The sequence below is a fragment of the Camelus bactrianus genome, chromosome 30 (assembly GCF_048773025.1).
Source record: "Camelus bactrianus isolate YW-2024 breed Bactrian camel chromosome 30, ASM4877302v1, whole genome shotgun sequence".
Lineage (NCBI taxonomy): Eukaryota > Metazoa > Chordata > Mammalia > Artiodactyla > Camelidae > Camelus > Camelus bactrianus.
The window spans coordinates 21,030,790-21,056,278 of NC_133568.1; the positions used below are offsets into that span (position 1 = coordinate 21,030,790).

At 46.2% G+C, this 25,489-nt stretch overlaps 1 protein-coding gene across 10 annotated transcripts; it reads left to right on the plus strand.

Annotated features, from left to right (window-relative positions):
* Window positions 1-1,158: 1,158 nt before the first annotated feature.
* SERPINB8 (serpin family B member 8) lies at window positions 1,159-23,229 on the plus strand. 10 transcript variants are annotated; one of them, XM_074355147.1, is made up of 8 exons: window positions 1,159-1,338; window positions 2,497-3,572; window positions 7,443-7,620; window positions 8,834-8,971; window positions 10,682-10,799; window positions 12,487-12,629; window positions 13,981-14,133; window positions 15,706-23,229. In XM_074355147.1, exons 2-8 carry the CDS (start codon window positions 3,487-3,489, stop codon window positions 16,108-16,110), a joined length of 1,221 nt encoding a protein of 406 aa, XP_074211248.1. In that variant the 5' UTR covers window positions 1,159-1,338; window positions 2,497-3,486; the 3' UTR covers window positions 16,111-23,229. The 10 variants fall into 10 exon arrangements, with proteins under 10 accessions (XP_074211248.1, XP_074211250.1, XP_074211249.1 ...); XM_074355149.1 differs by having other exon boundaries at window positions 2,497-2,609; XM_074355148.1 differs by having other exon boundaries at window positions 2,500-3,572.
* The last annotated feature ends 2,260 nt before the right edge of the window (window positions 23,230-25,489 follow it).

Sequence of the window (25,489 nt, forward strand, 5' to 3'; positions counted from 1 at the left end):
AAAGAGAAGGGGTAAGAGATATGGTAGGTTCAGAGAAAGGGACCACTGGCCACTCCTCCATAATTGGGGGTACAGAGGAAGGCACATGTGTTTCAGACAAGATCTTCCCTTTGCCACTATCTGCCAGAGATCAGGAGAACTCATCCCTGGATGTTCTTTGTCCTACTCATGTTCAGTTAAGGACGTGTCAGGGCTGAGGTTCCTGTAAGCTTTCCCAGAATAAGAACCCTCTGAAAAGTAGGGTTTCAGTATAAACCTGAGATGGCAAGGACACTCATCAAAATTGTTCTGTGATTTAGACCTGAGAGTCTGCATCTCTCTCTGATTCCCCATTACCCTTCCCAGTTCCCCTCTAGGAGCAGAACAGCACAGACTTCTGGGTGAGGGTTACTTACTTGGGTTTGAACTTCAGCTTGGTTCACTGAACCTCTGCACAGGTAATGAGCCCACTGTTTCGTAACAGTGGGTTTTGAGAGTTGCATTCGTAGGTTTGAGAGTTGCATCCTCACATGTCTGCTTTAGGAAACATATTTCGAGGGATGTGTGCTACCAGGTGGTTATCACTGTGATTAAAAACAGCAACCTAGAACATTAAAAAGGAGACCTTTTATAATATTTTGTAACAAGCGGTGTAGCGACCATTAATATCTTTTGAAAAACACCGAGGCTTGCTTATTATTTCATACCAAATTACTTTAAAAAAGAAGTTAATTACTTTCATGTTTTGGGGGGGGGCAGGTAATTAGGTCTATTTACTTATTTATTCTTAGAGGAGGTACTAGGGATTGAACCCAGAACCTCATATATGCTAAGCATGCACTCTACTTGAGCTATGCCCCCCCCCATTTTCATATTTTTTTAAAAGGCTAGTGTTCCAAATATGCTGACCTTTTCTGTGTTAAGTGGCTATTAGTAGTAAACTTCTAGCAAGTAAAAAACAAAAACAGAAACAAAAAAACCACAGTTGATTGCCTTTAGGTACATCTGATCTATGCATGGGAAATCACCTGCTTTTGAAAGAGTGTACAGTGATCATTTTGAGAACATCTGTTCGGGCGGAGTCTTCCCAAACTCCCTCAGGGGACCTACACTAGCCTTCCCCGCCAAGCCATCTGCTCTCAGGCCGGGGCAGGAGGATGCGCACGAGGCTCCGCCTCTGTCCGGGGCCCAGCCTGGGGATGCGGAGTCAGAGATTGCACAGACCCGAGCACAGATCCGTGCAATCTCGGGGTGCTGAGTCACCGCCGGAAGCCTTGCCCGAAATCAAAGCGGACGTGAAGCATCCACCAAGCAGGACTAGCAGCAGCAGCAGCAGCAGCCGCGGCAGGAATCTCCCAGGTACCAGGGCTGGGGAGGGGGGGGGGGGGGCGCTCGAGCCCTCAGGTTCCCGCCGCGGCCGGCTCTAGCCCAGAGCTCGGGCGCAGCGCGGGAGGGAGGAGGGCAAGAGGCAGGCGCAGAGCGAGGAACAGGAGGAGGGGACGAGGGTACCCGGGCGGGAGAGCTGCGGAGCTAGGGTCGCCCTGGCCCCTGCCGCACCCTGGACCCCCAGCCCGCTCTGTCTGGGGCTCTAAGGCGAGTCTCCAAGGCGGCGAATTGGAGCCCCGAGCGCGGCAGCGCGGAGCGCGGCCCCGCCCGGGTCAGAGGCGGGTCCCGGCGGTGGGCGTAGCACCGCGCCCCCCGACGCCGCGGCGCGGCGACTCGCTGGCTGCCAGGGCGGGGCCTGCAGTGCCCGGAGCCGCAGTTCCGCGGGCGGGAGTGGGAGGAGCGCGGGCTGCGGCCGGGAGGCGGTGGCGCCGACGGCAGCCCAGCCTGGACCCTTACGGAGCCCTGGGCGAGATCCGGGACGCGCTGCGTCAGCGTCACCTCCAGCTCAAAGGCCGGTCCCCCCTGCGATCCAGCTCTTTGGTTACACCTTTCCTTCTCCTCCCTTCCCTTCTCTGACCGTTCCTCCTCCTCCTCTTCTCTCTGCTCCTCCTCGTTTCCCTCCCTCCCTCCCTCCCTTTTTTCTTTCCATTCTTTTCCTTTTTTCTTTCTTTCACATCTTTCATCTCTTCTTCATTGGCTGCTTTCCCTCAGCGTGGGAAAAAACAAAAAAATCCCAAACCCAAACCCCCCCCCCCAAAACCTTCCTCACCCGCCTCCCCCTCCAACACAGCCACAGTAGTTAATTTAATCTAAGAGATCCCACACTTCCCAGATACCCCCGGCCCCTGCTCCCACTCGGCTCCCACTGGTCTGCTGAGGGCTTGCAGGCCCCAGCTGCCTCCTGCCGGGATCCAGCCTGGGCCGCTGCCTTCCTGTCCCCCTCCCCAGACCTCCCCTCTTCCCTGGGCCCTGCACAGTTCTCCCAGGACATCTCTGATTGCTGGGTCTCAGTCTCTTTGTCTTTCTCCTCTTACTACCTGCAAAAATGGAAAACTCCTTAGAAGGAGGTGGATATTTTTTCTCTAATGCCTCCACCGTGTACATTCTGAGTAATTCCACCCATTCATCTAGAAGCTCGTGCAGTCAGGATTCTCAGGATGGCTCCCGGTCTCTGGCTCTAGAACTTCTACTCATCTGTTTACAAACCTCCCTTGGCTGTGCCTGTTACAGGATCCCTGGGCATGGTACGTTCCACACACCTCCCGCGGAATGTGGTATCTTCCCCAGTCCAAGCTGGCTCCTCCTATAAACTTCCTGTGGTTCACGGCCCACCCTAAGTGCGAATTAGCTAAGAATGTCAGCATCATCCGTGACCCTCCCTTTCCTTGTCCCTCCTGTGATCAGTCACCCAGCCTAGCATTTCATCTCCCTCTCTAGTGCAGGTGTTTCCTCTGTATACGGCAGTCGCTGGTCTATGGCCCTGGTCTACCGGCAGGGTCCCCAGCCCTTGCTTTCCACACCAAATGGTAAACCATAATATTTTTCTATAACTCATATAAAGCGTTTGCTTAAAAACCGTACCTGGCTTTCCAGACCATGGCTCAAGTCCAAATCTGCAAACCTGACATGAGGGGCATCCTGTCTCTCCTAGGAAACCACACACTCCCATTCCCCTGGGTCCTGCACAAACCTTGCTCTTCCTGCTACATTCCTTGCACCTGCCAGTTCCACAGCCACAGCCACAACCCTAAAACTCACCTCCATCTCTCGCCACCTTCCAGAACTCCTGCCCAATCTTTTAGAACCAACTCACCACTTACCTTCTCCTGGGCTTCTAAAGAAGACTCATTCTGCTTACTGGGGGCTTCCTTAGCATTTCTTCAGTTACCCCGTTACAGAGTACACTCCCAGCTGGAAACCGTTCATGCCTCTGTCTTCCCTGAGGTGGGAGATCCCAGTCAGGAATTATGGAACTTATTTTTAGTTTTTTTCTCCAAAATCATAGAAGGAAAGTTCAACATAAATGCTCTTTGAACAGATGGACTTCGGTATGTGCGTACGGGGTGGGGAGTGGAGCAGCGATCTGGCAGCCGTTCAAGGCCCCCAGGAGAATGATGCTGCATGCAGTCAGCCCTCCCCTCTGTCAGTGGTGCCACATCCACAAATTCAACAAATAGCAAATTGAAAATATTTGAGAAAAAATTCCAGTAAGTTCCAAAAAGCAAAACTTGAATTTACACTCTCTGGTAACTATGTACATAGCATTACATAGCATTGTGTTAGGTATTATAAGTAATCTAGTGATGATTTGATGTGTACAAGAGGATGTGTGTAGGTTATATGCAAATAGCACACCACTTTATAAAAGGGACTTGAGCATCCTCTGATTTGGTATTCTCAGGGGTCCTGGAACCCATCCCCCATGGATACTGAAGGATGACCACTCGGAAGCAGAAGGCTTGCTTTTGTGGCTAACTCTGGTACTTTTTTCCGAGACCTGATGACAGTATTTAACTGTCCTGATCCTGTTCGTTCACCTGTAAAAGGAAAACTAGTTTAATGCCAACCCATTTTATTGGCTGGAAATAAATAAAATCTTTTCGCTGGTGTGAGCGGGGACACATCTGAGAGGTGTGTGCGTGTGTGCGAGCGTGTGTCACTGCTCTGATGGAGATACTGGTAGGAAATCCTGTGCTACTGATCAGCACCTGGATGTTAGAAAGGAAAGGAGGTGAGGAAATGAGAAGAAGAAAGAGGGAAGATGGAAGAAGTCAGCAGTAGACATTTATCGGCAAGAGCAGTTAAAATGTAAAGATGATATTGATGTGGTATTTCAGTTCATTCCTTTGCCTGACCAGACTTGGCAACCACACGCATGCTCTCTCTCTCTCACACACACACACACACACACACACACACGCTCGCACTCACCAGCCTAAGCTTATGACTGCCTCACCCTGGGTCTCATAAAACGAAGAATGTTGCCCAGCATCCAGTTCAACAAGGAACAGATCAGATCGGTAGCCACTGCAGTCGCTGACCTACAGTGCACCCTGAAAGGAATTCAGGACGAGAAACAGGATAAGGCACTCTGTGCTTTGCAAAAACAAGCCCCTTAGAGAGTTAGAGATATCTCAGGAAAAATTTTTAACAAACCTGGATTCTCACACCCTCCTCTACGTAGGAAAGCCCTAAAATCCTTAACTGATGCCCGTGACTAGCAGTGACTTTTCCCTGAGATGTGTGCTTGACTGCACACACTCCCTCCCCCAAATCACACACGTACTGGCTTCTTCCCCTGCCTCTTTGGAACAGCTCCTCAGAGCTGAGAGGCGGTCTCCCGGCCTCTAGTCCTCAGTAAGACCCTGAATGCTGCTTAACTCACAACTCTCACGTTGCGCATTTTTTATTTCAGTCGATCATCCAAAGCGCTTATGCTGAAGTGAGATCAAATCCCAGCGTGTCGCTGTCCTTCATCTCTTGTTCACCTAATCCTCTCCTTAGGGGCCCAGTGCTGTGAAGTCCGAATGTCCCTCAGGGCTCCTAGGGTTTTATTTCCTGAAATATCCTCATATGTAAGGGGAAGAAGTGTGGAGTGGGAAGCGGCCTGCTCTGGGGCAGCACCTGCCTGCGGCTGAGGCATCAGCCTTCAGGTCCAAGCCGTGCAGCTGAAGGCTCTGGAAAGGCTTCCCGAGGTGAGGACAGGCACGAACTTAACATTGTGTCCTCAGATCAGTGACCTGTGGAGTGCAGAGCGCAACTGCGCAAACTATGCCCTGGGGTCTGGTCTTGACTGATGTTTTAATACTGTTTTTTTTTTTTTTTCAAACTTTAAAGAAGCTGCCCTGGATTGGGCTCTTGTACTACATTTAACTTGTGAATGTCACACTATTTTTTTTTTTCCCACCACACTTTGTTTTTTCCTTTTTAACCAGAGACATCTCCTCTTGGGAAAATCTTTTAGAAGGTAGCTTCAACGGAACGGTTCAGCAGTGGGGAGGCTCTGGTTGGAACAGCTGTCCCCACGAGCCCCACCTTCCCCTCCTGACCCTCCAAAGCGTAATGAAATCCACTTTCCAGCCTGCTGCAGGTGGCTCTCCTAGTCCCCTGGGGAATCAGAAGAAGAAAGATCCCGGGGTGGCCCATCTTTATAAAAATGAACACAGGCAAGATGACCCTTATCTCTAGCTGAAGTTTCCAGTACTTTCGGTTTTGCTTACTTGCTAATGTTCCAAACTGAAATGTATTTTTCTTGTGTAGCTTTACAATTTTTGAGTTACAAATATACATACAAGTTTTAAAAAAAGGCTAACATAATAGATAAAATAGCTTAGAGGGTCATGGGATTATGAGTGATAATTTGTCCTTTTATTTTCCAAAATGTCTTCAACTGTTAACAGCAAAGAGACTCAGGGAAACTAAGATGATGAACTCAAATAGCTTCGTAAGGAATAACCTAGATTTCTAGACAGTTTAATAAGAATAAGCAATTAATGCAGGACTTGTAAGATTTTTTCTAAAAATTCTAATAATTCATAAGCTGCAATGACTTTTGACAATTTGGAGCAAAGTGCCTGCTGAGGATTTGCCCCTGCCTCCATGGGGCTGTCTTCCCTGATAATTACATTTTAAAGGGATGGCCTCTAAGGACTTGAGAAAGACTGCTCTGGGTTGTAAAACAGAAGAGAGACTTTCCAAAATGTTTACCGCTCAAAGGAGCAGAACAAGAATTTGCAGTGACAAGTTGTCGCTCAAAGGAGCAGAACAAGAATTTGCAGTGACAAGTTGTCTAAAGTAATGCTCTAAGGAAAGGGAAGTCAGGACCCAAGGGAAGAAAGAATCTTAGGGGGAGGTCAAGCCTGGCTCTGTCAGGCTGGAGCCGAAACAGTGCCGCTGACTCAGAGTGTCTACCAGATGACTTGAGGTTTGGGCTTCGTATTTTTTCTCGCTGCCCATGGGCTCCATTCCCAGCTCCCAGCTCAGTTTCCGCAGCTCTGATGGAAGTATACTTTGCAGAGTCCTCCCGATTCAAAGGAAATTGTGTCTTCCCAGGAGTCCAGTTTTTTGGGCAGACCATCCCCAACAAATGCTCCAAATCTTTTGAAAGCCATCCAGCTGTTTTTCATGTGACATAAAGACAGAAATGTCATTTTTATTTACAGAAAGTTATTTCTAATGCATAGAACATTGCTTCTAAATTATACTAGAGACGTTAAACTGAGGGGAACTACGCCGAATAGGGGGACTTTGTGTAACAATGAAGACTTCAGGCTCAGGAATAAAACCGCGGATTCTGATCGTGGCTTCCTCGATGACTGTCAGGAGCTCTGGAAGAACTTCCCTGGGTCTCCTGGTCTCTGGGGTAGGAACTGCACTGACTGTGCATGTTCTTGGGATTAAATGAGATGGTACGGGTGCAGTTGAGAACAGCGCCTGGCACCTTGCTGGCCATCCTTACCCTAAGGGAGGGAGTCTGCAGGTCTCAGAGGGTCTTTGAGCCCCTGCAGCCATCCTGTTGCTAAGAGTGGTACCAGTCATGAGCGCTGGGATTGGCTACTTTTGTGAATAAACTGGTGTATTAGTTTCCTGTTGATGCTGCAGCACCTTACTACAAATTTAGTGCCTGAAAACAAACAAAATGTATCTTACAGTCCTGGAGGTCAGGAGTACATGAGTGGTTGGCAGAGCTACATTTTCCCCCTGTTGCAGCTCCTGGAGGCTGCCTGCATTCCTTGGCCCGGGGCCCCACATCATTCTGACTTTTGCTTCCATCATCACATCTCCTTCTCTGGCTCTGGCCCTCCTGCCTTCCTCTTATAAGGACCCTATGATTACACTGAGCCCATCTGGAGGATCCAGGAGACGCTCCATCTCAAGATCCTTAATCCAATCACATCTGCGAAGTCCCTATTGTCATGTAAGAGGATGTGGTCACAGGTTTGGGGGATTCGACATAGATGTCTTCGAGATGCAGTTATTCTGCTGACCCCACGCAGTGTCCACAGACAGGGGTGCTCATGAGCAGGTGACGAACGGAGGCCTGGCTCACGTGCTCCTGTGTTGTGCTTTTGATACAGACCTTCGCCGATGGAGGATCTCTGTGAAGCAAATGGCACTTTTGCCATCAACTTACTGAAAATGCTGGCTGAAGAGGACAACTCACGAAATGTGTTCTTCTCTCCCCTGAGCCTCTCCTCCGCCCTGGCCATGGTCTTCATGGGGGCCAAAGGAAACACTGCGGCCCAAATGTCCCAGGTATGCGTGCCCGTCCCAAAGGAGGACCAAGGGTGTGCTTCCTTCTGGTCCTTCCGTACCTCCCTCCAGCTGATGAAAGCCGGGGAGGCTGGTAGGTGGGAGGGGGCAGCAAGGTGACTGGGAGAAAGCAGGCAGGGCAGGCAGGGGTAAAAAGGTGAATTGTGTAAGACAGAATCTCCCCTTAGTGTTTATGGGGGAATTTATCGAGTCGTTATGTTATTTTCTGTACATAAAACATCACTACGTTATAGCAAAATTGCATCTTTGATAAGTAAGGTGAACTATATAATTCAGTATAATTTTGTTCCACAGAAAGGCCAAGAATTTCAACTGTGTTATATTTTAAACTTTTGCTAACATTACATTGCAAACTGAAATGCAGCTGTGTAAACGAACTTTTTGTTAAATGGATTGTTTGTAGCAGATGATTACGCATAGCGGAAGAGGAATGCCACACACACGGGGAATTGTATCTTCTGGGTTATTTAGAGGATGTGTATAACCTGATTGATCCGAAGTGGGTTATGCGTGGCCTTAGCTACGGATGAAGAAGTTGGATAACACATCAGGGGAGTCATCCTTCCTCTCTTAGTGGCTTAGTTTCATTGACATTCTGGTGATAGTGTCCCAGAAAATTGCCACTAACTTCAGGCGCACGGATGCTCCCCGGGAGCGCGACCGCGGCCACTGTTGAATCCACCGCGATTGCTTCTCCCCGTTCACCGGAGGAGGGCGGCCTTGGACTGGAGAACTGTGGAGTTGCACATGAAATATTTTTCTGTTTATTTCGGCTCCTTGTTGTATCCCGCGGGTCATTCCAGCTACTTTTGTCCTGTCCTGTCTCCCTCCTGAGTTGCCGCTCGCTGCCTTCCTGGAGCAGTGCTTTCCACCTGGGGGCGGTTTTGCCTCCCAGGGCAATTTGCACGAAGCCTGGACAGTGTAGGTTGTCATAACCGAGAGGTGCTACTGACATCTAGTGGGCAGAGGCCAGAAGTGCAGCTAAATATCCTATGATGCGCCCGACAGCCCCGCAACAAAGTTTCTCGGCCCCAAAAGCCCACAGTGCCGAAGTGAAGTCCTGTACCAGACGGTTAAGCCCAACTCCTTTTACGATAGGATCCTCTGTGATTTTCGGCGCAGAAATTTGTTTGCAATTTCTTCCGGGAGTAAAATGGCAATGTTAAAAGGCCGCGTTCTTGTCTCCTCTTACCAGGCACTTTGTTTGAACTACGGTGGAGACGTTCACCAAGGCTTCCAGTCACTTCTCACTGAAATTAACAAATCTGGCGCCCAGTGCTTGCTTAAAACTGCCAACAGACTCTTTGGGGAAAAGACGTGTGATTTCCTGCCGGTAAGCAGTGCTCACCTGCTGATGATGAAATTGCAAATAAAAACCACAGATGAGCAGAGATATAAAGTGTAGCTCTACTGCCTTAAAAACGTGCTTAGAATTACACTTCTGGGATGATAATTTTGAATTTTATGAATGCTTCTGAATTATGTCCTTTTTAAAAGTGATTGTTTTGGATACGTCCTGCGGATGTCAATCTCCATTTGTCCATCCGCCTGCATCCGGGACCTGCCTCTTCCTCTTGATCCCCACCTCAGTGACCTCATTCTCCCCAGGCTTGCCTCTAAGTGTTGGGCTGTTCCTGTGGAGCTGGCCTCTCAAGGTCTCTTAAATTTGTCCTCTCTTCTGAATCACCACTGCCACTGCCTGGGTCCAGACTCACATCCGTTTTAATTGTTGCCTAACTGAGCTCTCCAAGTCCAGCCTGGTCCTTCCACACTACTGACAGTACAGTCTTTCTAAAGTTAAAATCTGTCAATTGAAATGTGGTTTTGATTCTGAGTTGTTCCTCTTGACTGCAGCATATAATTTCAAAGTTCCCTAGTCCAGTAAAAAAAAAAAAAAGCCTGTCATTATTCAATATGTGAGTCCTAAAAATTATGCCATACAATATGCAAAGTGATGCTACCTAGAGATTAATGAAATGATCAGGGCAGGCGTGGCCATTTTATGGGTTGGCAGATTCCAAGGATTATTCTGTAAGACTCAAATACAGCCCTGTCCTGGCTGCTGTTGGGTGCTACCCCATGCAGGTTGCCTGCTCTGGGCTTAAATGTCATTGGAGTTGATTCTGGATCCTTCAGCTGGCTAGAACTTCTAGGATAAGCACTTGTGATTCCACGGATCTCCTGGTTAATCAGATGTTCATTTTTGCCTATCAGCCTGCTCCCTGAATACTGTAATTTGGGGAACACTGAAGATCCCGGGAACCAGGCTCTACTCTTCTTGGTTGCTTGGGTCTTCTCTCTATATCTTCTTTCTTCTGTAGAAGCTAAAATATTTGAGAACAAGAGATGGGCGGAGGATGGGACTCAATTGCCAGGCACATTATATCAGAAAACGAGTTTTCCTGAGGTGAGTTATCTGTGGGTTTTAATGTATTGCATATGAGGACCTTCCTGATTGAACCCCAACTTACATTTCAAGGCTCATCTTTTGCCACTGTTTTCCCTAATCTCCACCCCCCCACCCCGAACACCTGTAAGATTTCTTGATCATCTAGTTCAACCATGGAGTCTCTCGATCATTCCTCAAATATGTTTCAGACACTGTGATTGGTGCCGGTGATACAGAAACGAGTAAAAGAGAGTTAAACTGCCTGGTAGGGGAGACAGAAAATCAAACACAAAGTCTATATGGAGCTGAAGTGTTCGACAGGGACGTTCACGGGTTGTTTTGTGCAGGGCTGCCATCATCCATATTCTCCAAACATCATGAAACTCTCTGTGTCTGTATGTTTCTCCCTCAGCAGATTGTGAGCCACCTCAAGTCCAATGTCACATCTCTACCCTGGTGTCCAGCGCCTCACACAGTGCCGGGCGCAAAGTCAGCAGTCAATGTATTTTGGTTAATTGCATAAATGTCTTAAAGTGCAGGGTGACCTGTGCAAACATTTGTGCTAGAAATATGTTAAGAGAAAAGAATGTTTTCACAGTTTTAGAAAACACTGCCAAATAGAATATGGCCAAACTTGGTATTTTGCCTCTGTAGGCTTTTAAGGACTCCTGCCAGAAGTTCTACCAGGCGGACCTGGAGGAGCTGTCGTTTTCTCAAGACACCGAGGGATGCAGGAGACACATCAACGACTGGGTGACAGCAGAGACGGAAGGTGAGAGATCTCGTCTCTGCAGACTTCGCGTAATGAAGGAGACAGAGCTGGGACCGGCTGGGAGGTGGCCTCCACGGTGTTGCCCTGTGACCCTGTAGCCAGTGACTGTTTCTGTGTGTTTGCTGGGCTTCCAGGCCAGCAGTGTGACTCTGATATTTTTCCTGGGCTATGAAGTGGTGATTTCTAAAAAAAACACAATACACCTAGTTTTTGTCTCTCAGATGCCCTCTCTCCTGGACTGTGCTGGAAAATCCTTGGAAACTGCTTCCTCTTTGGTGCCGTTTCACTTCTTCCATTGCGGAGGGCAAAGTGACACTGAGTTCAGGTCACAGCCGAGCAGGGGAGCACCTCCTGTCATCTCCCGGGGGCACCGGGAGCTCTAGCCGCCCGCAGTCCCTCCTTCCCTCTCAGCGTGGCTGGGGCTCAGCTTGCCTTCCCAGAGTGTCACCGCTTCTGAATTTGCTGCAGATTCTGGAGGTGCGGCTGGCGTGGAGCGTGCAGGGTCCCCCCATCCAGACGCACGAGAAATATTTCTGCCGGTCCTTGACTAGAGAGCAGAGAAAAAGGACATGACTTTCAGAACCGTAAATACCCAACACGTCATTTAGAGACTTCCAGCGGGTGGGGAGGCTTCTTCACGTGCCCACCTGATATTCCAGCGTTCAGTTCTGTGTGTCGGGCAGTGACAATGTCAATGAACACGCTGGAAGCCGATGAGTACACTAACGCCCATCAAAGGGAAGGGCCTCTCACATCCTCGTCTTCATACGTCAGGCCACATGTGCAGGGGTCTCCGCTCTCCAGGTGACCCAGCAGCGCCGTCAGCCAGGCTCCTCGCCTCCCTCCTGACCACTCACTTCCCCTCCACGGCGGTGGCTCGCACCCTTCCCTCTGTAGGGCTGACCACCCACGTGCTTTCCCAGAATGGGAGATTCTGGAGCTGGAGGGGACGTCGGGGATCCCCTGTCCCCGCTCTCATGGGACAACTCAATGGGGGCCCCTCCACGGCAGCCCCCCAGTTCTGCTGCCCCACTCCCTCTCTTCAGGAAGCTGCTTTCTCCCACTTCCAGGTCTGTATCCCCATCTTTCGGAAGCCTCTCCTGGCCTCAGTGAGACCTCAAGGTTGGCACAGAGCAACGACTCTCAACCAGAATCAGCCTCCAGGAGCCGTCAGGCAGTGGCTGAAGACATTTTTGGTTGTCACAGTTGGGGACGTGCTACTGTCTGAACACCCTACAGTGCACAGGACAGTCCCCATAACGAAGAATTACTTGGCCTCAAATGCCAGAAGTGCGGGGCTGAGAAATGATGGTGCCAAGTCGAGAAGCTTACAGTCAGAATCAAGACTCTTGGGTCATTTTCTCAGTGCAGCCACCTGCCACCTCTGTGACCTTGGCAAAGCAGTCAGGCACATACTCTGAACCTGAAATTCTTATATCTATGAATTGAGGGCAAAACGATAGTTGACCTGTCTGCTTCAAGAGTGTGGTTTAAGGACAAACACTTCACTGTGTGTGTGCACAGCACGGAACACCGTCACCCTGATTCCTCAGGTGGCCAGGAAGACAGGAGTCCAGCCTGGCTCTCAACCAAGCCTTCGCGTTCTATGTCGAGAGGACTTTTGTAAAAGAATGTTTATCCTCCCCCCACCCCCAATAGCAATAACTTTCTCTCATACTCTTTACAGGGAAGATTTCAGAGATACTAGGTGCTGGGACGGTCGATCCACTGACCAAGCTGGTCCTCGTGAATGCAGTCTATTTCAAAGGAAAGTGGAATGAGCAGTTTGACAGGAAGTTCACAAGGGGGATGCTCTTTAAAGCCAACCAGGTAGGGGGCTATTTTGCAGATATGCTGCGACTTTCTTAAAGTAATACATTGGGAAAGATTGTGAATGAATGGAAAAAATAAGTAACGTATTTCACATCGACTTGATTCTTGATTTACTCCTAAATGAATTTCATGCCCCCTACATATCTTTTATTGGAGTGGGAAAGAGAAAGACTAAAATAATTGTTATCTTGATGGTTTTGTTTTTGCATTCTTGGTCAAATCGATCTTCTCTCTTTGGTCACGTTATCTGGATTGAAAGAAAATTCCTTCTAAGCCTTGGAATTAAATTTCTATGATATGATCACTGCCTGCATTTAGACACTTTCTTGCAAAGTCAGTGACAACTATGACTGTTTTTTGTCTTCGAATACATGGCTTTATGATTCCAAACAAGAAAAAAAGTGTTAGCAGGTGTTCAAGCCAGCTTTGTTTTTATTTATTTTTGGATCTTTTTAAAAAATAAAAATCGTACACACTGAAGGTGTAAATGATGATGATTTGCTTACATGTATGGAGTGAAGTGATTCATGTATCTAATTAATTAATGCTAGTTAACATATCTTTTCCTCAAGTGTTACCTTTTTTTTGGTGATGGCAGCACCTGAAATCTACTCTTCCAGCAAATTTTCAGGATTCGATACTGTATTATTAACTATAGTCATGATGCTGTGTATTTGAGCTGTAGACTTACACACCTAACTTCAAAAACACTTTTCTCCATTCACTTTTAAACATTATAATGACTGGGGTCAATAGGTATTACCTTGGAATTTGACCTCCATCCACTTGATAATAGCATATTGCACAAAAATTTAGAAGTCTAGAATATATTTGAAGCAAACTTTAAGAATGATGGACCCCAGACATCTTGTCGACTCACCGTTTCAGGAAAACCAAAGCCATAAAGCCAATTACACAGCAGAGCAACTTTTCAGAATAGAAGTATTGCTCCCTCTGGCCTATCCACCTTTTCTGACCTGGTCTTTCCGCCCAAAGGCCTGAATATTCGTTAATTTTCCTCTTAACTCGAAAACATATTTTTTTAGTTAAAATGTCCCTGGGACTGCTTCTCTATGCATCTTCTCAAAAGAGAAAAAAAAAACACCATTTCTTCCAAAAATAATAGAGTTTTGTGTCTCCCTCTATTCATCAGTTTATTCTCTCCCACCTGGTAATGCTTGATCTGCTGGGACAGCAGAATGTCATACTCAACACTGACGTGTAATAATGAAGGTTTCACATCTGTCAGCGTAAATGCACAGACACGGCCCTTCTCTTATATGTACCCAGGGGTTCTGCAAGTCAGACACATGGTGGTCACCTCATTTTAATTTCATCTCCTTATTAGGAGAAGAAGACGGTCCAGATGATGTTTAAGCAGGCGAAATTTACCATGGGGTACGTAGAGGAGGTGCACACGCAGGTCCTGGAGCTGCCCTACGTGGGGGAGGAGCTGAGCATGGTCATCCTGCTGCCCGACGACGGCACTGACCTCGCCGTGGTAAGCCCTTGGCGTTGAGTCTGAGTCTCTGTGGATCCAGCCTGAGCCCATTCTTTTAAGTCCATCCACCAGAGAGCATGTGAGGAACTTCCAATTCAGGGTTATCATAAGGAGTGCTAAATGGACACCAGTGCGTGCTTTTTGGTGACTATGCGTCCGCATTTCTGTTGAGTACGTATCTAGGAGTGGAATTACTGGTAAAGACACATTTTTGATGAAGCTTAGAGGAGAGAGTTCCAAAAATATAAGGAAGAGTGTTATTATTTATCCTCAAGGGAGGGGCTAGTTGAGAGCCCAGTAATTACCGAACAAAAGTGCAGGAAAGGACAGGGGTCGATCTGGGAGGTGGCCACAAACGTTCATGTGCATATTAATCTCACGGGACCTTGTTAAAACGCAGATTCTGACGGGGGTGGGGATGGCCTGAGAGTCTGCATTTCTAGCAAGATTCCAGCTGGCGCAGGTGCTGCGGGTCATAGGCCCACCTGGAGCAGCGAGAGTCTGAAGTACAGGCGAGGCGCTGATCTTAGACGGGGGGAGGAGGACACTTTCCCACAACGGAGAACGCGGGTTCAGGAGAGGAGCAAAAGCACGTCTGTAGGGTGGGGGCGCACTGGTTATCTGGCTCTCTGAGCTGTGGGGGGCGCACTCATTTATGTTTGCCGAGTCCTGTGGTGTGAATGCCCCACCATGGCTGAGTTCAGGTGACCAAGGGTTTAACAGCTGAGTCTTGCCGGAGGTCCAGGCGCCGGCTCACCAGTGCACAAGGGCACACCGCCGTGAGGGTGGGGCCTGCCTGATGGCCCTGCTTTATCCAGGGAATCAGAAAGCTGTTGGCATAAGTCAAGGATGGGAATCTGTCTTGTGGTGACTTGAGAAGGAAATGAAGCGAGTCTGGGACTAGAGCTGACGCCCTAACAGCTGTCAGAGGAGAGGAGCCCTCACCTGGACTCCACGTGGTATATGGAAAGGGGAGATGCAAGCGGAAGACCCCGCTTCCTCCTTCGTTTCTTCTCTGTGGATAAACAGAAGGAGTGAGGGGTCCTGGAGGTCACCCCAGGGCAGGCAGAGGGCAAACAAGGATGCCAGAAGCAACAGTCCTGTTGAAGTCCCCATTTCTGCTCTCCCCTCCCCAAAGCCACATCTCCCTCCTTGCTCAGGTGATCCCTGATTCCCCCTCTTTCATCCATCAAAGTTCTGAGCCTCTCTTGGCCTTTTGTCAAGCAGTCTCTCCAACTCAAGGTGACGTGTATCGCATGGATTATAATCCATTGGTTTTGAGACTTTTCTAAACGAAAAAACATTTGAAGTGAATTTGGTGCAGATAGGTAAACATAAAACCCTACCTTTAGCTCAGATGTTTTCTAGCTGTTTTACTTGTGTATCCATAAAATGGGGAAAGGTAAGAATTTCAGGGAAAATCTTGGTGTGCTTTCAAGAGGAGGTGTCCCGTAGATTATCTTGAACCAGAACTCAGCATCTAGCTGCGTGTCATGTGGGAGGAGTTAATGAGTGGGTGGGTACCAGGCTGTTGTCATATAGCTTCTAAGATTGAACTGTTCATTCTTTCAGGTGGAAAAAGCACTCACATATGAGAAGTTCAGAGCCTGGACAAATCCAGAAAAGATGACTAAGGATAAAGTTCAAGTTTTTCTTCCCAGATTAAAGCTGGAGGAGAGTTACAACTTGGAGTCTTTGCTTCGAAGTTTAGGAATGACTGATGCTTTTGAGGAAACCAAGGCAGACTTTTCCGGAATGTCAGCTAAGAAGAACGTGCCCGTGTCCAAGGTGGCCCACAAGTGCTTTGTAGAGGTCAACGAGGAGGGCACGGAGGCAGCCGCTGCCACCGCCGTGGTCAGGAACGCCCGGAGCATCAGAATGGAACCAAGGTTTTGTGCAGACCACCCTTTCCTCTTCTTCATCCGGCACCACGACACCGACAGCATTCTGTTCTGCGGCAGGTTCTCCTCTCCATGAAGAGGTGCGGTGGCTGTGTGTGCTTCACCTCTGCCCGCCCTTCCGCCTTCGTTCACGTTCCCGGTGACCGCCGTGGTGTGGTGGTTTGAATGCCAAAATAAAGGGGGCGCACTGGGACGTCTGTGCGTGTCTTTGCTCAGTATTGCACAGCCCTTGGGACTAACCGGGCTTCACTTGTACAAAGGTGGGGAGCTGCTTCCTGCCTTTCGGGGACCCTGCCCGCACCTCCTACAGGAGGACCGCCAGCTCCACTCACGGTCTGTGCCCGCTTTTTGGGGCATCTTTAGGAACATGTCGGGGCTTCACAAACCAGGCCTCTGTGTGCACTTCCGTCCTAAAAAGACAGTTATTTCTTCCTTTAATGTTTGATGGAATTCATCAGTGAAGCCATCTGAGATTGGCATTTCCATTGTGGAAAGGTTTTAAATTACAACTCTAATTTTCTTTAACAGACACAAGGCTATCCAAATTATCCTTTTTTTTCTTTTTTTTTTGAGTGAGCTTTGGTAGTTTGTTTCTTTCAAGAAATTTCTCCATCTTGTCTGGTCATCAATGTTAGCAGCATAACAGAACTGTTAACATTTCCTTATTTTTCTTTTAATATCTATAAAATCTGTAATGATGTATCTCTTTTATTTCTGGTAATGGTGATGTGTCTTCTCCTTTTCCTGACCAGTCTGGCTAGAGGTTTACCAATTTTATTGATCTTTCTTAAAGAATCAGGTTTGGTTTTATTGATTTTATCTTTTGTTTTTCACTATCATTGATTTCTACTCTGAACTTTATTATTCCCTTTCTTCTGGTTACTTTGCATTGAATTTTCTCCATTTTCCATGTTTTTTGTTTTGTTTTGTTTTTAAGTTGTTGAAGGTAAAAACTGAAGTCACTCATATGAAACTTTTCTCGTTTTCTAATATAGGTGTTTAGTGCCCTAAATTTCCCCCTAAGTACTGATTAGTGACACCCACAAATTTTGATGTTTTCTTTCATTCTTCATCAACTCAAAGTGCATTACAATTATGGCCCCCAGAACTGAATGTATTGTTGGTGTAGGGGCATTGTTTTTATGCACCCCCACTGGCAGGAATTGCTGCGGTCAGGACCACCTTAGTGGGGCATGGGGAAGACTGAACCCCCCCCCCCGACTACTGACACCTGAACCATTGTCTCCTCCAAACAACATCAGCTGCCTAGGGGAGAAGAAGAAATAAGTGCCCTCATTGTTGAGTTTGGGGGAGCCAACGTTCTCTTTGAGTCTATTTCTCCATCCAAGAGCCCCACGTGGCCTGTCTGGGGAACCTGAAGACTTAGCATTTATCATAGGTGGCTCAGTGCCACCGTGTTGCTCCAATGGTGGCACCTGACATTTTGACTCTTCCAGAGGCTACTGAAGGGAATGTGGTCTGTAGTAACTGACATTGTAAATGCCTTTTTCAGCAGCCCTCTCCACTGTGATGATCAGGATAACAATTTCCCTTCAAGTGGAACGGATTGCAACACTCTTTCAAACATCCTTCTATAAAGCTAACTAAATTCTTTGGCTGTCTGCCATCAATGAGTAGGTCATGATCTGTAACAAGTCCCGGGCCGGGAGGAAGCACGAGCCTCGCACTGTATTAATGACATCCTCCTGCAGGGCCCAGACAAGGGCACTGCCCAGCAAGGACCAGGCACCGTGATGACCCACCAGCAACAAGATGGCTATGCCATCGACACAGACAAGGTACCCAAGTGAAATTCCTGGTGGCAATCTGGAAAGGGGGCATGATGTCTCATTCTAGAGATGACTGCCAAGCTTCGGGCCCTCTCTGCTCTAAGGAACAAAAAAGGGGGCCCAGTGAGTGGTGGGCCTACTCAGCTCCTGTTGCTCTCACGTTCCGCATGCGAGGGCCTTGATGGCACCCATCTACTGGGTGACTAGAAAAGGCTGCCATCTTTGAGTGGGGCCCCAACTACAGGAGGCCCTGGAAGCCCTTGGTGGGCCACCAGACCACCCGTCCTTGGGGCCCACAGGTGTCTGAGCAACCACTGGTTTCCCTGGCTGGAGCCTGTGGCAGAAGGACACCACTACAGTCAGAAGCACCCACTGGGCTTTTGGACCCATGAACTCCTGGAGTCAGTGGAAATGTATACACTTTTTGAAAGAAAATTACTCGTCTGTTATTAAGCACTGGTAGATTGCATGAGCACATGAGCATATGACCAAGAAAGTCTTATGATTCCAAACCCCGATCACGTTCTGATCGAGCAGATGGTTTAAATCTCTGGGCAGGGGGTGGCTCAGGAGTCCTCTCTAGTGAAGTGGAAATGTTAGATACAGCAGCAAGTGGAAGCTGGCCCAGATAAGTTCTCAAAACTGTATGGCGAGGTCTTAGAAGTGCCCCCTCTGCCTCCCAGGCACACGGCCCAAGGAGCGAATAGAAAGGTGATTATGATATTAGGACCTGCCTCATAGAGTGGTTGAGAGGATTTAATGGGCAGATAAAGAGGTTAGTGCGATACCTGCTCCAGCAGCACACAGCATGTAATCGGTAACCGTCATTACTGGACAAGGGCCAATTGCATTTTTATGCATCTAAAAAGCACTGGTTAGAAAAATGTAATTAATTTTGCACTAAAAATACAATGTTCTTAGGAATGATAATTAACAAAACATAAGCAAGACTGTTAGGTTGAAAATTATAAAGTGCTCCTGCCAGCCATTAGAGAGGACCAAAACACATGGAGATAGTTCACATCACAACTAGACCTTGAGTTAAAAGATTGTCAGTCTTCCCTTACTTGTCGTAAAGATGCAATATAATTCTGATGCAAATTCCAGCAATGTTTCTATGGGACTTGACAAGTCTATTTAAAAATTTATATGAATAAGCAAAAGGTGAAAAATCTATAGCACATTTCTAAAGAAAAAGATCAGGCTGCAGAGCTCTGTCCCACTAGGTATGGGAGCTTATTATAAAGCTCTGTAACAGAGCGTGATGCGCACACAGGGGCTGACACACAGATTAACAGCACAGAATAGAGAGCCCAGAAGCATACCTATTCATATATGGACACAGGACAAGACTAGAGGTCAGTAGGGAAATGGCAGCCCAATACAGTGTGCTGAGATAACTTCGTAATATAAAATAGGAAAATAATCACTGAGAGATTTAATACTTAATATGAAAAGGACATTTTATATGTTTTACAAGAAAATATAGCAGAATATTTTATGACTTCAGGGAAGGGAAGAATTTCCTAAACAATCTATAAAAAGCAAAACAAAAAAGGCAAACTGCACAAAATCAACCACACTGAAATACAGGTACTTAATAAACTATGTTTACAATCCAACGGAAAAATTGACAAAAGACTTGAAACGGATACTTCACAAAAAAGAAAACAGAAAAGATCAATGGATACATGAAAAGATGCTCACTATCATTCATAGAAGAAAGCAAATGAAAATAGAAACTACAGGGCAGAGGGGGATGTGACCGTGGAGAGATGAATGTTACTTCTGAAGACAGAGGAAAGGGCTCAAGCTCAGTCAAGGGATGTGATGGAGAAGCTGGAAAGACACGGAAAAGGATTCTGTCCCGGGGCCCTGAGAGAGGACCGAAGCCCTGCTGTGTCCTGGCTTTCTCCCTGAGACTCGCGTAGGACTTCGGACTAGCAGAGCTTTGAGAAAGTGGATTTGTGTTGTTTTAGGTCATTAAGTTTGTAATAATTTGTGACAATATCAACAGGAAACGAATACAGCATTCAGCACTGATTCTTCTCATTTGCAAATGACAGAAGCACATTTCTGTCTAACGTAGAAAAAAGCAATTCTTATCCCTTATCAAGTTTAGGAAAGTGTTTGACGTATAACTAGAATCATGGACTCACGTGCCTTAGGCTCTTTTTTCATCTCTGGTTTTACTGTTTCTCTGTACCAGCTTCCTTCTCTTTCCCCACAGAACTTGACAGGCTGCTCCACGTCTCAACCCCGAACCATAGTCTCGGGTTGGCCAGATTTTATTACACGGCTGTGCATCCTGGAACAGACAACAAGGGCAAAGGGGCTGGGAAACCACACAGGTGAACTAGAGGCCGCTACTATAATACACCGCCTGGAAGATGGCTCAGGTGTCTGTTTTCCACCCAATCTGTTTCGGCCTTAACTGAGCAGTGATGGTGTCTCCTAGTTTATGGCCTCCTTCTGCCAGTTAAAGATAGACATGACTAGAAAAAACAGTTAATTTAAAATAACGTTGATCAGGTTATTTAAAAGCATTCGGATCAACAAAACTATCACAAGCCAAGCTCATCTGTTGTATTGGTTTTTGTTACTGCCTAAGCAGATTACCACACACTCAGTGGCCTGAGCAAGGGACCTTTTTCTCGTGATTCCACAGGTCGGCGGCTTGTCTGCCCCAGACTTCTCAGGTCAAAGCCAGGGTGTTGCCAGGGCTGCCTCCTCTGGGGGCTTTGAGAGGGAATCCATTCCCAAACCGTTTGCAGAGACGTTCAGGTTCCTGGCAGCACTGAGCGCCGTGGGGTGGTAGGAGTGAGGTCCCTGTTTCCTCGTCACCTGTCAGCTGGGGTCTCTGGTGGCCTCTTTCTTCCATTTTTAAAAGCCAGCAATGGCAGTCCAGTCCATCTTACGGTTTTGTAAGGAAAGGACACTTTACTTCCATCCACCACCTGAGGTTTCCAGCTGAGGCTCTTTAACAAAAAGATTAACAAGAGAAAAACAGTTTATTGATACATTAATACGTTAGCGCCTAAATGCATTAACACATGGACATGTATACGCTGTGACCGGGTATTCCACTCCTAGTTAGAAACCCTAGAGAAACCATATATTCAAGAGACATGTAAAATAATGTGCTCATGGCGATACTGCTCACCACAGCAAGAAAAAAAATGTGGAAAAAAAAAAACCCTAGGAAAAATGCTGAATTATTCAAATGAATAAATTATGCTGTATTCGTACAAAGGAATCAGTGTTATCACCTTACTCAGCTCTGGGGCACCGTTCACATTGTCAGCACCTTTAGTACAAATCACAACGTACAAGGTTGTACAAATTGGTATAGAACACCATATTTTGGGGAAAATGAATTAATCACAGCTCTCAGCATAAAATGTAATGCAGGGCAAGAATAACAAGTGTCAATTGCGTAAAGTTTGCATTAAGTTAAATAGTAAGTAAACTGGTCCTTATATACATAGTGAAGCTATGGAGAAAAGGCAAAGGAATTGTTAACACAAAAATACAGAAAAATACACAAAAATAGTATTAAATTGAGGACAGGGAAAGAACGCGATCAGCTAGGTCAACAGGACGCTTCCAAATTACTCCTGATACCCTGTTTCTTCAGCTGGATAGTGGCTATTAGACGCTTATTCAACTTACTATTAACCTTTAGTTTACATGTACGTAGAGCCATTGTGTTGTATCCATGATACATTTCCCAACAGAAAGAAATTTGACAAAAGAATGGGGAAATCATCGTATAATATGATGCAGTGAGGACTACAACCAGCTAAGAGAAATAAAACAAAATACTGTAAATTTCATAATGGAACTAAATGTAACTTCCCTATTAAAAGATAAAATTTTTTTAGATTGAAAGTGAAATATGGTATTTTGTTAAACGTGGCTTTCAATTAGCATATCTCAAAGTGACCTAAAAATGAGCAAAGATATATCAGGCAAATTTAAACAAAGGGACAGCAGGAGTCACACTATTAACACCAGAAAAAGTAGACTTTAAGGAAGTGAATTAAAATGGAGAAATGCGGTCATTTGATAAAGAAGAGGCTACAATTCATAGTGAAGATAACATTTGAACTTCAGTGTGTCTTTTTCAATACTGGACAGATGAACATAAAAAAAATAAATTAAAACACTTGATAAAAAAGGTCAAAGGTTTACTGTACTTCACAACAAGACCCATCGTGTGCATCTTCACACCTCTGAAAATAAGACATGTCTTGGTGAAACTGTCATTGTTCACACGTCCGTTTTTAGTCATAGGCGTCTGTATTTGCTTCAGTTCAAGTTATTATTGGCGTTGTATGTGTTAAGTATATTTGCTGTTAATTTTTAAGGATTATGTTATTTGACATTGAAAAAAATTATTGCGAATGCCAAAAATGATTGAAGTTAATATCTAAGCTTGAAGGAATGAGTGTAATTCCCAATGTTCTTGCAAAGCCACGACCATGATTCGGACCTAAGAAAGGACATGTGGAAGAGGCTGTGTGGTCAGGCCACCTCTCACATGCCAGCCTCGAAACCTGCAGAGTGTCAGCAGCTTGGAAGAAAGTCCCAGAGACGGCAGTGCTGCATCTGCTTATGTCTAGTAACACCCGCGCGCAAAGATCTTGCCGGCAATAAGTGAACAGCATTGTGACGCAAAAGGAAACCTTTTCAGTTTCACCCCCTCCCCCCCGACTATTTGAAAGAACCAGATTCTGAATATGTTTTTAGGCTATTTTGCAATTTATTTGGCAAATATTGCATTTTACATAAGGGCAAGAACAAGAGATAACAAAATGTATATCTAAATATACCCAAAGGAACTCTTTACATATTAGTAAACAAACATTCAAGCGAAGTAAAGTATTGTATTATAATTCAGTTGGCACAGCTTTTACTTCCTTAATGGCATGTGAAATAATAATGCATTTTAGAGGTACGTCATTTTAGAACTGATGAAATGATGTACAACTTACTTATTTATTTCTCCCTCTTCTGCCTTTACTGTCTAAAGTGCAAGGCCACCGAGTGTTGGACCCTCTGAGTTGATCTACAGCTCAACTTTTCTCTATTTTTCTATCCTTAAATCTTGAGTGATTTCTTGACTTTTTTCTCCAAGTGCCTCTACTGATTTTTATTTTGGCAATAATGTGTTAAGTTTCACAACCACATTTTTTTTCCTTTTGAGTATTCCTTTTTTCATATCAGTTGGTGTGTGTGTGTGAGAGTGAGACAAAGAAGAAAAAGAACGTGTATAAATTCTTGAATTAGCTAAAAATACTGATGGGAATTTTTAATGTTCTTGTCTAAATTATTTCCTCCAGATCAACTCTTCTGAGTGTCATCATTGTTCCCTGTATAGTAAACCAATGATATTCTTCAAGGTTCCTTGTGCATTGTGATTGTCCATTCCTGTCTAGCAATGACTAATTCGGATGGATGAGTGACGCAGGCAGCCCACCTGTGTCACCTGTCCTGTTCCATGTGTGTGTGCAGGTGGGTCTCCTTCCGCAACAGGCCTCTCTGTGAAAGTGTGCTTACTTGAGAAGCCTGCTTTTTACGGAGAAGGGTGTGAGCTGCTTTCTGCAGCAGAGGGCATGCAGGCAGAAGAGCCTGGCTGGCCGGCCCTCTTCCACACCTGCCTCCACCACCTTTACCCCGACCTTAACTCTCTGTCAAGTCTCAGGGTAGGATGAGTTCTACTCTCAGGCTCTTGTATCCCTATTAAAAACTCCTTCTCTCTTAGGCCAGATTTTTAAAATTTCTTTACCAAAAAAAATTCACGATTTTATTTCTTCCCTAGGGAGCAATTCTGGATTGCCCCTCACTCTGCCAACAGGATGATGCGAGGCTTGGAGCCAACTGGAGCCACTGGGGTTCCATCTCCTCTTCTGCACTCTCTCCCCCAGTGTCTGCTGACTCAGGATTCTGAGCCTGCCTGGGAATTCCAGTGCCCACCAGGACCCTAGCTCTCTCCTTCACGTGTGCTGAGCTGTGCTCTCCTCCACCTTGATTTGTCCATCGAGATCCCGCCATATGCGCTGACTTCCAGAAGTCAACCAGAATCTCCTGCCCACCAATGAACTCCCTCCCTTCCTTCTTATTTACATTGGTGTATTTCTTTTTCCCCTTCTATATATGGTCATTAAAATAGACTATTCAGAGGAAAAAAAGGCAAGTGCAAGTTCCTCATGGATTGTATGCCAGACGATTGCTGTTTATGGACTGTCTTCTTGTGCCATTACCTCTTCTGGAGTGAAGATCTTAATAAGCCAAAGGGATGCAAAAGAATATAATTATAAACTAGCCTAAGTATTAGGAAAAGAAGTAACATAAAGGATGTTATGAGAGCATCACCTGGGAGACTTACTTAGATTGGCGATAAAGGAAGACCTCCTTGAGGAAGTACCACTGAAGATCTAAATTTTGAGTAATACTAACCAGACTGCCAGTGGGGAAGGCGCACCAGGAAGAAGACACAGCATGTGCAGACTCCCGATTCTGAAGGATGCTTGGTGAAGGAGGACTGAAGCAGTGCAGGCGTGGGAGGAAACTTATGAGCCAGAGTGGGAGGGGTGGCAAAGGAGGCTGAAGAGACAGGTGGTGTCGGGTCATGAAGGGTGGGTATATTTATATGTAACTATTAATACTACTGGTACTATTAAAGGGTTTTAAGTTGAGGGAAACACTTAAATTTGCAGTTTCTCAGGATTCTTGGGAGTGCTCTATGGAGAATAAAATAAAATAGGACAAAAGTAGAAACAAGACTCCCAGTTGGAAGATTATTTTAAAAGTCTTGGCAAGGGATAAGGGCTGTTCACAGTAAAGCAGTAGAGGAATACATTTAGAAAAGGAAATGCATTAGAGACATTTTTTAAAGAAGGAACCATAGGTCTCAGTGCTAAACAATGTACCAGGATATGTGTGGGGGTGTTGGGGGCAAGTTAAATTATGAAAAATTTCAGGATGAGCAAAGGAATGGAAGGAGGTGCTTTTCCTACAATGGGGAAAAGCTGACAGGGGAGAAGGGAGCTTTCGGAGGGATGGGGACCAAAGGTCCCATTTTGAACTTGTTAACATTGAGATCCTTGCAGCATATACCTAGGTCGGCCCTCTGTACCCCCGGAACTCAACCTGTGGCTGGTTGAATCCATGGACGTGGAGCCTGAGGACGTGGAGGGCCAACTGTGCGTGTTATTTCAAGAAGGTGGCCTCACAGCTGGGTCTGGAGCTCAGAAGGAGTTTCAGATGGACGGCAGGCCCGGGAAGTGGCAGGGAAAGCAGAGGAGTGGGGGTCCAGAGCCCTTCCAGCAATCTTTCTCTCTTCACACCCGCCCCCTCTCCTTGATGGTGTGACATTAACTCATCAATAACACATCGCGGTCTTGATGTCTGTTGCAGGTGCCAAACAGCTTCTACACATTCTCTTTAGATTCTGCAGGAGATGGCTCTCAGATTATATTTCTCTGAGTATTTTCCATGCTGCTTCTTTCCTTTGGATCTGAGGGGATTTACCTCTATAGGCTCCATGACTTTTACTTTAAAATTTAAAGACAAACTTTTACTTATTCTTGAAAAATGTGTGACCTATACATCTAGAAGGCAGATTAAGTCATACAGATCCAGATCCTTTGCCACTTTCTA

What these genes read in the sequence shown, in the direction of transcription:
- SERPINB8 (XM_074355147.1), top strand. Translation starts at nt 3,487, where the DNA reads ATGCAGTCAGCCCTCCCCTCTGTCAGTGGTGCCACATCCACAAATTCA. An exon ending in AGACGTGTGATTTCCTGCCG is followed by an intron (nt 8,972 to 10,681) that starts GTAAGCAGTGCT and finishes TTGCCTCTGTAG; the next exon opens with GCTTTTAAGGACTCCTGCCA. An exon ending in GGTGACAGCAGAGACGGAAG is followed by an intron (nt 10,800 to 12,486) that starts GTGAGAGATCTC and finishes TACTCTTTACAG; the next exon opens with GGAAGATTTCAGAGATACTA.